General features: G+C 34.3%; 3 protein-coding genes across 3 annotated transcripts; all 3 read left to right on the top strand.

Moving 5' to 3' along the window:
* The first annotated feature begins 1,090 nt into the window (after positions 1-1,090).
* Positions 1,091-2,122, top strand: LOC101211103. The gene has a single exon (XM_004144892.3). The coding sequence runs from the start codon at positions 1,169-1,171 to the stop codon at positions 2,018-2,020; it is 852 nt and encodes a 283-aa protein (XP_004144940.3). The 5' UTR covers positions 1,091-1,168; the 3' UTR covers positions 2,021-2,122.
* Positions 2,123-5,272: 3,150 nt separating this feature from the next.
* On the top strand, positions 5,273-6,307 carry LOC116405006. Its single transcript, XM_031888503.1, has one exon. It carries the CDS (start codon positions 5,352-5,354, stop codon positions 6,201-6,203), a length of 852 nt encoding a protein of 283 aa, XP_031744363.1. The 5' UTR covers positions 5,273-5,351; the 3' UTR covers positions 6,204-6,307.
* A 3,265-nt stretch (positions 6,308-9,572) lies between these two features.
* LOC116405104 lies at positions 9,573-10,421 on the top strand. Its single transcript, XM_031888784.1, has one exon. The coding sequence runs from the start codon at positions 9,573-9,575 to the stop codon at positions 10,419-10,421; it is 849 nt and encodes a 282-aa protein (XP_031744644.1).
* Positions 10,422-12,552: the final 2,131 nt, after the last annotated feature.

Here is a 12,552-nt window from a genome sequence, read left to right as displayed (position 1 = left end):
CCATTTTAAGTTGTGACTTGTAAATGTTCGTTAACTTTTAAATTTTTTTTATTAGCGTTTGGTTTATGCATTTTTTTAAAGGGAAATTGTAAAAAAATGATAAGTTTTACAAAATATTTATAAAATGTAACCGCATTACATTCTATTAAGGAAACACATTGATATGCTTCTATCAATCAAAATTTTGCTATATGTCGTAAATATTTTAGTTTAATTTGTTATTTTTAAAAATATCTATTTTTTGAAGTTTTGATTCTACCCATAAGTCTTAAAAACTACTCCAGTAACCAACCTATCTATTCAATTTTACTATTGTTATTATTTAAATAAAAACAAAACACAATAATAATGTAGATGTTCTATATGGTATACACAATTACAATAGAAAAGAGTAACAAACTAGTATTGAAGCAAATTTCAAAAAAACATTTATTTTCCTATATTTAAGAGTTTAAAATTTTGAAAATGATTTAAAAAGTAGTGTGTATGAGCAAAGTTGCAAAGTTGGAGTTGCATACTTAACTTTTAAAAATAAAATACTTATCAAACCGATATATTTTGGTTGTATTTTTTATTTTATATATAAAATTACAAATATGGAAAAGAAAAATAGTATGAAATACATTGGAAGGTATACAAAAATAAAACAAAACTTGTATGTAGATGGAAAATTTGTATATTGCATGTCTTTGCAATATATTGATTTTGTTCTGTCTTGTTCATGTCCTATATTCATGTCCATAACTGCACTTCTTGCACAATACCCCACAGAAAACAAGACAATTGGGCAGGGGGCAGTTTTCTATTTTATGCAGCTAAATTTGTTTTAAAACCATACGAGCCATTTTTTTTTTTTTTTTTGTAGCTTTACATTTCTCTATGATATAATACAGCCATAAATTATAAAACAAATACAATTTCTGTCATATAGAAATTGGCATCAATTATGGTGGAGAGAAGAAAGAGGTGGGAGGGAGACAAAGTAAGGACATTGCTGAATTATTTTCTTATACATATCACTAATTGATTATGATTAGATGAGCTTGAGATTCCTCATGTCTCCCTAAGCCAAAGTGATATAAATAAGCTCCTGAAAGCCAAAAGAAGAACTCAACTTGAAGTTGCTTTGGCTTTTTACAATCCATCAGCTTAGGCTTTTGTAAAAAAGATGGATTCCTTTTCTGTAAACTCGAAGAAATCTTTCCACATTCGTTCAAACAGTTTGCCTTCAAAGCCACATCCAGTTGTGGATGAAGTTAATGAACATCTCTGCAGATTGAAGGCCTCTGAAGAAGCCACTTCTTCATCCTCTTCTCTGTGCCAAAAACTTGATGGTCTCCAAGATTTACATGATTGCATTGATAAGTTGCTTCTTTTGCCACTCACTCATCAAGCTCTTATTGACAACAAGTCTGCTGATGACTTGCTTGAAGGATCTCTCAAGATCTTGGATGTGTGTGCTTTGGCTAAGGATGTTTTGTCACAAATGAAAGAATCTGCACACAAACTTGAGTCCGCTTTGCGCAGAAGAAAAGATGGCATGGTTGATATTCAAAAGTATTTGAACTCAAGGAAGATGATGAAAAAGGCAATCCACAAGGCCTTGAAGGGAATGGAAAAGGCAAGTTCCCAAAAAAGTGATGAAAGTTCAGAAATTGTTAGGTTGCTAAAGGAGGCAGAAACCGTTACATGTAACAGCATTGAATCATTGTTGTCGTTTGTAGCAGGACCAAAGTTGCCATCAAAGATGAGCAAATGGTCTTTGGTTTCCATGTTGAAGCAACCTAAGAGAGTAGCCTGCAAAGATGATTCCACAGATGGAAATGAAGTAGAGATGGTGGATGCTGCATTAAATTCAATCACCAATCACAAATCTGATTTCCTTGCACAAGGTGAAGATGTCCAAAACTCACTGAGGAAATTGGAGTTGTGTATTCATGACATCGAAGAAGATCTCGAGAGTCTACATCGCCATCTTATCAAAAACAGAGTGTCATTTCTTAACATCCTAAATCACTAGGGATGAAATTTCAAATTTTTGCCAAATGTAAACACCACAGTACATAGATACAAGAATATATATTATAACAATTTTACAAAGCAAACCTTCTTCTCTCGTCAACTTTTATGCAATAGTGTTATTGTTGATATTGTTGAAAAATGCAAACATAGTCCTATATAAAATAGAAGTGAGGGTTACAGAGATTTTCAAGTTGAATCCAAAAAGTAAAATCATGTCTACACAGTCCAAATTTAAGAATATAATCAGGGTGATATGACAAAAAAAAAAAATCTATCCACTGAGCACATCGTTTTTGTTTGCTAACTACGTATACTTTCTTTGTTCTAACCAATAGGGACTGCAAATAGTTGTATAAAAAAGAAAAATTGTGATTTTGTCTTGCAAATTGATTTTCCCACTAAATCTAAACTATAGTATGTGAACTATAGGTTAATTAGTTAACCAAGGTCACCCAATGAAGCCAAGTATTCAAATTGGCTGTCAAAGATTCCAATTGCCTCTGGTGATGAGCACAAGAATCATATGGAAGCTTGAGTTTTAACTTTTCATGCAATGTTATGCATGTGCAAGTTGTCTTGCATCTGAGAGACAATTTCATTAAATTATATGCATAACAATAAATCTAATCAAGCTTATATCTCATCATTTGAGAGTAAAATAATAAAAAATGACTGGAGTCAATGGTAGGAGATTCATCAACTTCTCCACCCGTGTGCATGTGTTAAACAAGTTTAATGTCTTCACAATGGCTAGCATACTTCATTCTTTATAATGTAAACAGATCTGAATCGTTTACTTTAATATTGATGAGTTGGAGGCTTGGTAGAGAGGAAACATTGCCACCGCAATGTCTAGAACCAAATGAAAGAAGATGCCTAAAGACATGCTGATTCTTGAAAGGTCAAAGTAGACATGGTTCCATATGTCTCCCTTGTTTGCTATATATTGAGCATATAAGGAGGGGAGAAAAACACAGGGATAACTCATAAAGCTAGCAGTTGGTTGACGTGGCTAAAAAATGAAGGAATTTCTATATAAACTTCGATTGGCTGGCCTCAATAAAGACCAAGGGTTCAAAGCGGCCAGCAAATTGAGATTATGTAGTATTTGGTCATCTGCAAAAGTGTGGAATCCACAAGGTAATGGATGGATTCAAAGCTTTCAATAGCTGAAAGCAGAGGCAACCAGCTGACTACGACAAGGATATGGCACTGCAATCATGGTTAAGCGTATTGATGATTGTGGAATATTGCAACGATGGTTATATTGTATCAGTTTGAAAGGAAAAACAGTTCAGTTTGTTTGAATCAAATTATATAATTCTTGTACTTTAGATAAGATGATGCCTTTTCCGGGAGAACCTTTGATGTTAAGTAGGTGATTGGCTGAATTCATGTGGGTTAATGTTGGTTTGGCCATGAACTGGCTTAGTTTGTGTACAGCAAAGGTTATTTACGGTCTTGATATAGTTAGATAGAGTAATCTGCCAATGAGGCGTCGGTATGGAGTGGCAACATGGAGAATGTCTTTGTCAGAGGGATTCAATTTGGTTGTAGGATCCATAGGGACTGAAGTAGGTTTTGCACCGAGAAGGCCCGCATCTTCAATAAGCTGAATGGCATAAAATTTCTGTGATAGGAAGAAACCGGATGAGTTCTTTGCCAATTCAAGGCCAAGGAAAAATTTTAAATGTCCCAGATTCTTTAAGAGAAACTTCTGGTTTAAGGCTACTTTTAGTTTCTGTATGTGAAGGGGATTTGCACTAGTGATGATGATATGAAGGAATCATTTTGACCTTTGACGAATAGTGAGTAGTCAGCCTTGGATTGTCGGAATTCCAAGGAGATAATAAAGGCTGAAAATTTAGCAAACCATTGTCTTGATGGTTGCTTTAATCCGTTGATGGATTTATGGAGTTTGATACTAGTTTCTCCCCTTGAATTTCAGGTAGTGGCTAAAGACAAATCCATGTAAATTTCTTCAAACAGTTCGATTTACATCAAGTTGAACAAGTGGCCATTCTTTAGAGACGACAATGATTAGTAAGCTTTTAACATTGACCATCTTGGCAACAGGGGAGAGGGTTTCGAAGTAGTCAAGACCGTCTTGTTGAGTATATCCTTTTGCCACAAGACATGCTTTATATCATTCAATGGATCCTTTTGCTTTATGCTTGATTTTGTAGACCCAACGGCAACCAATGATGTTTTTGCCTTTTGGCAAGGGAATAATACTCCATGTTTGGTTAGTTTCCGTAGCATATAGTTCTGCTTTCATGGCTCTGGACCATTCTTCAGATGTAACTGCTTCATGGTAAAAGTTGGGGTTTTTTGGGTGGATACTTGAAAGATAGTGTTTATAAGTGGGGGATAAGGCTTGGTATGTTAAGTACGAGCTTATAGGGAATTTGGTGGATTTTTTTAGTAGGGGGTTGCATGGCTGCAATAGTAGGCTTGTAGATAAGATGGAGGTTTGGTTGTTCGTGTAGATCTTCTAACAGTAATTGCTTCATTGGTACTAGACAGTATGAGGCTGACTGTCTTGTTGATGTGCAACTATTTCACTAATGTCATTGTATTTATACACAACTGAGAAAGACTAATAATTAGTTACAATGAGAAAACTAATTAACTATTAACAAACTAACTCTTTAATAAACACCAAATTAAATAAACACAAAGGAGAAAAGTTATAGTTACATACTTAACTTTTCAAATTAAAATATTTATCAAATGAGTCCTAATATGTTGAGATATTTTCTTATATATGGAAAAACAATAGAGTAAAATACCTTGGAGGGTATACAAAAATAAAACAAAACTTGTATTTACACGAAAAATTTGTATATTGCATGTCCTTGCCATATATTGATTTTCATCTGTCTTGTTCATATCATATATTCTTGTCCATAATTGTGCTTCTTGCTCAATACCCCACAGAAAATAAGACAATTGGGCAGGGGGCAGTTTTCTACTTTATGCAGCTAAATTTATAAAACCATAGGAGCCTTTTTTTTTTTTTGTAGCATTACATTTCTCTATGATATAATACAGCCATGAGTTATAAAACAAATGCAATTTCTGTCATTTATAAATTGGCATCAATTATGGTGGAGAGAAGAAAGAGGTGGGAGGGAGACAAAGTAAGGACATTGCTGAATTATTTTCTTATACATATCACTAATTGATTATTATTAGATGAGCTTGAGATTCCTCATGTCTCCCTAAGCCCAAGTGATATAAATAAGCTCCTGAAAGCCAAAAGAAGAACTCAACTTGAAGTTGCTTTGCCTTTTTACAATCCATCAACTTAGGCTTTTGTAAAAAAGATGGATTCCTTTTCTGTAAACTCGAAGAAATCTTTCCACATTCGTTCAAACAGTTTGCCTTCAAAGCCACATCCAGTTGTGGATGAAGTTAATGAACATCTCTGCAGATTGAAGGCCTCTGAAGAAGCCACTTCTTCATCCTCTTCTCTGTGCCAAAAACTTGATGGTCTCCAAGATTTACATGATTGCATTGATAAGTTGCTTCTTTTGCCACTCACTCATCAAGCTCTTATTGACAACAAGTCTGTTGATGACTTGCTTGAAGGATCTCTCAAGATCTTGGATGTGTGTGCTTTGGCTAAGGATGTTTTGTCACAAATGAAAGAATCTGCACACGAACTTGAGTCCGCTTTGCGCAGAAGAAAAGATGGCATGGTTGATATTCAAAAGTATTTGAACTCAAGGAAGATGATGAAAAAGGCAATCCACAAGGCCTTGAAGGGAATGGAAAAAACAAGTTCCCAAAAAAGTGATGAAAGTTTAGAAATTGTTAAGTTGCTAAAGGAGGCAGAAACTGTTACATATAACAGCATTGAATCCTTGTTGTCGTTCGTAGCAGGACCAAAGTTGCCATCAAAGATGAGCAAATGGTCTTTGGTTTCCATGTTGATGCAACCTAAGAGAGTAGCTTGCAAAGATGATTCCACAGATGCAAATGAAGTGGAGATGGTGGATGCTGCATTAAATTCGATCACCAATCGCAAATCTGATTGTTTTGCACAAGGTGAAGATGTCCAAAACTCACTGAGGAAATTGGAATTGTGTATTCATGACATCGAAGAAGATCTCGAGAGTCTACATCGCCTTCTTATCAAAAACAGAGTCTCATTTCTTAACATCCTAAATCACTAAGGATGAAATTTCAAATTTTTGTCAAATGTAAACACCACAGTACATATATACACACAAATATATATTATAACAATTTTACAAAGCAAACCTTCTTCTCTAGCCAACTTTTGTGCAATATTTTTATTGTTGAAATTGGTGAAAAATGCGAACATAGATATAATCTACGAAAATTTTCAAGTTGAATCAAAAAGTAAAATATGTCTTCACAGTCCAGATTGAAGAATATAATCAGGGTGATATGACAAAGAAAATCTATTGTATTTTCCTCTTGCAAAGTGATTTTCACACTAAATCTTAAACGGTGGTATGTTACCTAGAGGTTAATTAGTTAACCATGGTCACCTAATGAAGCTAAGTATTCAAATTGGCCATGCTGTCAAGGATTCGAATTGCCTCTGGTGATGAGAACAAGAATCACATGGTAGCTTGAGGTTTTAACTTTTTATGCAATGTTATCCATGTGCAAGTTGTCTTGCATCTGAGAGACAATTCGATTCATTAATAATAATGGTAATCAAGCTATATCTCATCATTTAAGAGATAAATAATGAACAATGAGCTGAGTTGATGTTAAGAGATTCATCAACCTCTGCACCCGTGTGCATGTGTTAAACAAGTTTAATGTCTTCACATTGGCAAGCATACTTCATTCTTTTTAAATTAAACAGATCTGAATCTTTTAATTTAATAGAGATATGAGTTGGTGACTTGGTAGAGAGGAAACATTGCCACAGCAGTCTAGAATCAAATGGAAGACGATGCCTAAGAACGTGCCGATTCTTGAAATGTCAAAGCAGATATAGTTCCAATTCCCGTTGTCTCCCTTGCTTGATATATATTAAGCAGATGAGGAAGGGGAAAACACAGGGACAACTTATAGAGCTAGCAGTTGGTTGAGCGCCTAAGCAATGAAGGAATGTCTATATAAGATTATGAAGCATTTGTCTTCAACAAATGTGAGAAATACAAAAGGTAATGGATGGATCCGAAGTTTTCAATAGATGGAAAGCAAAGGCAACCTGCTGACTACAACAAAGATATGGCACTGCAGCCATGGTTAAGCCTATTGATGGTTGTGGAATAATACTGCAGACATGGTTCTATTGTGTCAGTTTGAAAGGGAAAACAGTTCAGTTTGTTTGAATCAAATAATATTTCTTACTTTTTGGCAGGCGCAGTCCAGAGATGCTAGTAGGTCTTAGTGCTCAAGAGTGATGCAAACTAAAGAACTAGTATCTCTAGAAGTGTGGAAGGTAGTCTCCATCGGTTTAGAGCTTTCTAGGTAGCATTTAGAAATAAATTCAAGGTGGACAATATCATATCATTGAAACAACAAAAAATTGGTTGTCCTAATCGAAAACAGTAAGTTATAATGAATTTGTTGGTGTGAGCGCTTCATTAAACAGAATTATTTATCGTGATAATCAAATTTATGGTTCATAATGATTAACATCAAGAACCAGCCAAAAGAAGTGGATCGGAATGTTGCTTTTAGACCATCCTTTCAAAGATTAGGAGGCAGTTATTTGGACCAACATCATTAGTGCAGTTTTGTCAAAGTTTTGGGAGGAGATGAATGCTCGGATCTTCTTGCACTCCACACATCTAAGAACATTCTTGAACCATCTATATTTTGTATCCTCTTTTTTTTGGCTTAGAAATCCACAGCCCATTAAAGATCACAGCTTAAATTATCTTGTTGCAAATTGGAACCATCTTTTCATACTCTCTTTGATAAAGCTCTTTTGTACTTCTTTTAGATTATTTCATTAACCCATAAAATTATTTCTTATCAATTAGATTTTTTTTCCTAGTCTATGTAAATTGGCTTCACGCTAAAAAAGAATGTTTTGCTTTCCTTTTCTTCATAGTTTCCAAAGATTATGGAAGGTTATCCAAATGAAAATTTCTCAAATACAAAGGTTGAAAATGAGAAAATGAAACGTATGGTTCTTACTCGACACACTCTAGAGATTCATCATTTACAAATTTTAATAGAAGCGCATTGAGCAAGCAAGTGATGAGAGGAAACCTGGAGATGGGGAACACAGCACGAGCATTCATAGATATCTCTGAAAATAAAAAATTAATGGAACGCATTGGGAGGAAGAAGATTCTCACACGGTTGCATGTGTAAAGGGACAAGCTTGTCCTATGCAGTACGATACCCAGTTCACCATTTTCGAGATCAGCCAACAAAATGGATGCCACTGCCTTGATTGTAAGATGCTTGGTTTGCAACCGTAATGCATGTGATTTGAAATGGTGTTTTTTTTAGTACAATCCAACCTTCAAACTTTTAAAGAGGTAGTTCTTATCAATTATGGTTGAGTTAAATTGACAATAAGTTGAAATCATAAAAAAGAAGAGATAGTACATATTGGTCATGGCAATCATTTTGAAGACGAACTTGTAAATGTTTTCTTAAGCTTTTTGTAAGTTTCGATTATGCGTTTTCTAGAGTTTCACTTCCACCTACAATATTGAAAATTGTTTCAATAACCAACATCAACTTTATTGTTATTTTTATTAAAATGAAAACGAAAAGCAATAGTGGTGTTGCTGTTCATATATAGCTACATGGTTAAAATTTAAAGCAACACTAACTAACAGGAGCAAAGTTTTTAAAACATTTCCTTGTTTGGTCTTCTAATATTTTGCTTAGATTTTGAAAATGTTTTAAAAAGTAGGCAATAAATCAAATAAACACAAGGGGCACAGTATTACTTATATACTTAACTTTCTTACAAGATCTAACTTATTGAGATCTTTCAATACTTTTATTTTCGTATAAAATTCTCAAATATGAAAAAAGAATGGTGTGAACCACGTTGAAACATATAGAAAATAAAATAAAATGTGTTTGTACATGTAACATTTGTACATTGCATGTCCATTGCAGATATTGATCTTGTTCTGTCTTGTTCATCTCCTATATTATTGTCCATAACTGTGCTTCTTGTCCAATACCCCACAGAAGATAAGACAATTGGGTGAGGTCCAATTTCTTACTTTATGCAGCTAAATTGGCCCTAAAACTATAGGAGTCATTGTTTTGTAGCATTACATTTATTTATTCTACAATACGGTTATCATGAATTATAAACAAATAGCATTTGTATCATATAGATATTAGCAACAATAATGGTGGAGATAAGAAAGAGGTGGGAGGGAGACAAAGCGAGGACATTGCTGAATTATTTTCTTAATGCATATCACTAATTAATTATAATTAGATGAGCTGGAGATTCCACATGTCTCCCTAAGCCAAAGTGATATAAATAAGCTCTAGAAGGCCAAAAGGTGAAATCAACTTGAAACTGCTTTTGCTGTTCAACAATTCATAAGCTTAGGCTTTTGTAGAAAGAGATGGATTCCTTTGCTGCAAACTCGAAGAAATCATTCCACATTCGTTCCAACAGTTTGCCCTCGAAGCCACATCCAGTTGTGGATGAAGTTAATGAAAATCTCTGCAGACTAAGAGCATCTGAAGAAGCCACTTCATCTTCTTCTTTGTGCCAAAAACTCGACGGTCTTCAAGATTTACATAATTCCATTGATAAGTTGCTTCTTTTGCCACTCACACGTCAAGCTCTTGTTGACAACAAATCAGTTGATGACTTGTTAGAAGGATCTCTGAAGACCCTTGATGTGAGTGCTTTGGCTAAGGATGTTTTATCACAAATGAAAGAATCTGCACACGAACTTGAGTCGGCATTGCGCAGAAGAAAAGATGACATGATTGATGTTCAGAAGTATTTGAACTCAAGGAAGATGGTAAAGAAGGCAATCCACAAGGCCTTGAAGGGAATGGAAAAAACAAGTTCCCAAAAAAGTGATGAAAGTTCAGAAATTGTTAGCTTGCTAAAGGAGGCAGAAACTGTTACATATAACAGCATTGGATCCTTATTGTTATTTGTAGCAGGACCAAAGTCTCCATCAAAGATGAGCAGATGGTCTCTAGTTTCCAAGCTGATGCAACCTAAGAGAGTAGCCAACAAGGAAGATGGTGCATATGGAAATGAAGTAGAGATGGTAGATGCTTCATTGTATTCAATCACCAGTCACAAATCTGATTTCTTTGTGCAAGTTGAAGAAGTGCAGAACTTGCTGAGAAAATTGGAGTCGTGCATTCGTGACCTTGAAGAAGATCTCGAAAATCTATATCGTTGTCTTATAAAGAACAGAGTCTCAATTCTTAACATCCTAAATCACTAAGGATGAAAACTTAGATAGTCATATTCGATTCCATTGGAATCCATTTTTGTCAAGTGTAAAGACCACAGTACATAGATAATAGATACAAATACATTTCACAACTTTTTTGTAATGTGAATCAAGATTATGAATCCAAAATCTTCTTACATATTGAACATTTGAAGCTATTAAAATTGTTGATATTGTGGTGAATGCAAATATAATACCATGAATTCAGAAGTAGATGTGTAGAAGATCTACGCTTTTTTAATCCAAAAGTTGAATCATGTCACATAGTGAACAATATAATATCATGGTGATAAAAACCATTATCCTAACACATCCCAGTGATCTCTTTGAATGGAGGAGAAAAAATTAAAACTACCCATCATCCAACTCACCAATTTGGTTTTTTACTTCTGTAAAGTTTCATTATTTTTTAAATATGAGGATTGAAAACAGAAAGGAAAAAAATTATATTTTTCCCTTCCAAAGTGACATTCCCTTAAGGCTTAAACTATGGTATGTTAACTAGAGGTCAACTAGTTAACTAAGGTTACCTTAAGGAAGCCAAGTATTCAAATTGGGATTGCTGTCAAAGATTCCAATTGTCCTTACAATGGTGATGAGCGCAATAATCACATGGAAGCCTGAGATTAACTTAATGCAATGTTATGCAGTTTGTCTTTCACCGAAGAGACAATTTGATGAAGTTTAATGTATACTAATAAAGCAGATCAGGTTGTATCTTATCATGTGGGACTTAAAATTTTAACAATGAGGAGAGTTGATGGTAGGAGTATCTGCATGAACAATTTGAAATTCAGACAATTTGATGAAGTTTTATGTATAATTTAATTTAGATTTGAGTTGGAGACTTTGTAGAGAGGAAACAATGCAACAGCAGAGTCCAAATCCAAATGGATGATGCCTAACCGTGCGGCAATTACTGAAAAGGTCAAAACAGAAAAACCTCAACATGTGTCCACATATAAGAAGAAGAAAGTTCTGCCTCGGGATAGACAGGTACAACCTACAACACCAAAGAAAATTGGTCAGACAGGTTTCACTACCCAAACCCGTGTCAAATAATAAACAGAATCACACACCAAGAATTAGTCTTAGTGGTAAGTCCAAGTCGATCACATGAAGCACACGGATCCTCAAACAAATTAATTTCCAACCACCAGGTAACCAGGAGGGGGTTGAGTGAAATTTGTAGCAAGAAAACAAATTGCAAGAAAAGAATAAATTTGTGAACATTGTATGTTAAAAGAATCTACCTTGAGTTGTGATTTCTCCCTCGTCTAAAGAACTCATTCATTGAACTATCATTGATTTTTTTACTCACCCATTTCTAAAAACCTTACTATCATTGATTTTTTGAAGACCATTCCCTTCTTCTCAGCCCTTTGGCTTCTTCTCATTATCTCTCTCTCATCGTGTGATCGCCCTCTTCTTATATCTTGTATTTCTTCAATCTTGGTTTGAGAGCTTGGGGAAGAAGAGACATTTACTGTACATTGCCATAGACCATGGCAGTCATTTTTAGTAAGAATTTAAATATTTCTTTAAGAATGTGAAAACATGGCAAGGAAATTGAGAGAAAACAAGCATATATTAAAAGAAAATAAAATGTTATCAAATGATCCCTTAGTTTTGGTTTTTGGTTTATGAAAATTAAGCTTTTATACTCTACTTCCACTTAAAAGTTTAAAAACTTGTTCACTGTCTATCATTGTTTTAAAAAGCCAAGGCAAGTTTCAGAAAATGAAATCCTAATCAATGTTTCTTTAAAAAAGAAAAAACCACAGTATGAAAATTAAAAGAAACAAAAATAAGTTTGAAAACAATCAAGGAATTGTATTTTCTGAAAAAAGCGAGTCACTATACATTATTCATGTCTTGCTCATGTCCTATCTTTGTGTCCATATCCATGCTTCTTGTTTAATAATCCACAAAAATATGTCAATTAAATGAGGACCAATTAGATATTTTCATACAACTAAATCTGCCTTGAAACAATAGGAGACAGTGCTTTATCCCATTACATTTCTTTATTTCAATACAGCTATGAGTTATGAACATATGAGTTTTGTATCAGAAATACATCCATTTGATAATAAAGAGATTAGCATCAATAATGGTGGAG

The sequence above is a fragment of the Cucumis sativus genome, chromosome 7, assembly GCF_000004075.3.
Source record: "Cucumis sativus cultivar 9930 chromosome 7, Cucumber_9930_V3, whole genome shotgun sequence".
In the NCBI taxonomy this organism is placed as follows: domain Eukaryota; kingdom Viridiplantae; phylum Streptophyta; class Magnoliopsida; order Cucurbitales; family Cucurbitaceae; genus Cucumis; species Cucumis sativus.
This window is presented reverse-complemented; position numbering and strand designations above follow the sequence as displayed.

Excerpts from the sequence above, each read along its gene's own strand:
- LOC116405006 (XM_031888503.1), top strand. The coding sequence starts at position 5,352 with ATGGATTCCTTTTCTGTAAACTCGAAGAAATCTTTCCACATTCGTTCA.
- LOC101211103 (XM_004144892.3), top strand. The coding sequence starts at position 1,169 with ATGGATTCCTTTTCTGTAAACTCGAAGAAATCTTTCCACATTCGTTCA.
- LOC116405104 (XM_031888784.1), top strand. The coding sequence starts at position 9,573 with ATGGATTCCTTTGCTGCAAACTCGAAGAAATCATTCCACATTCGTTCC.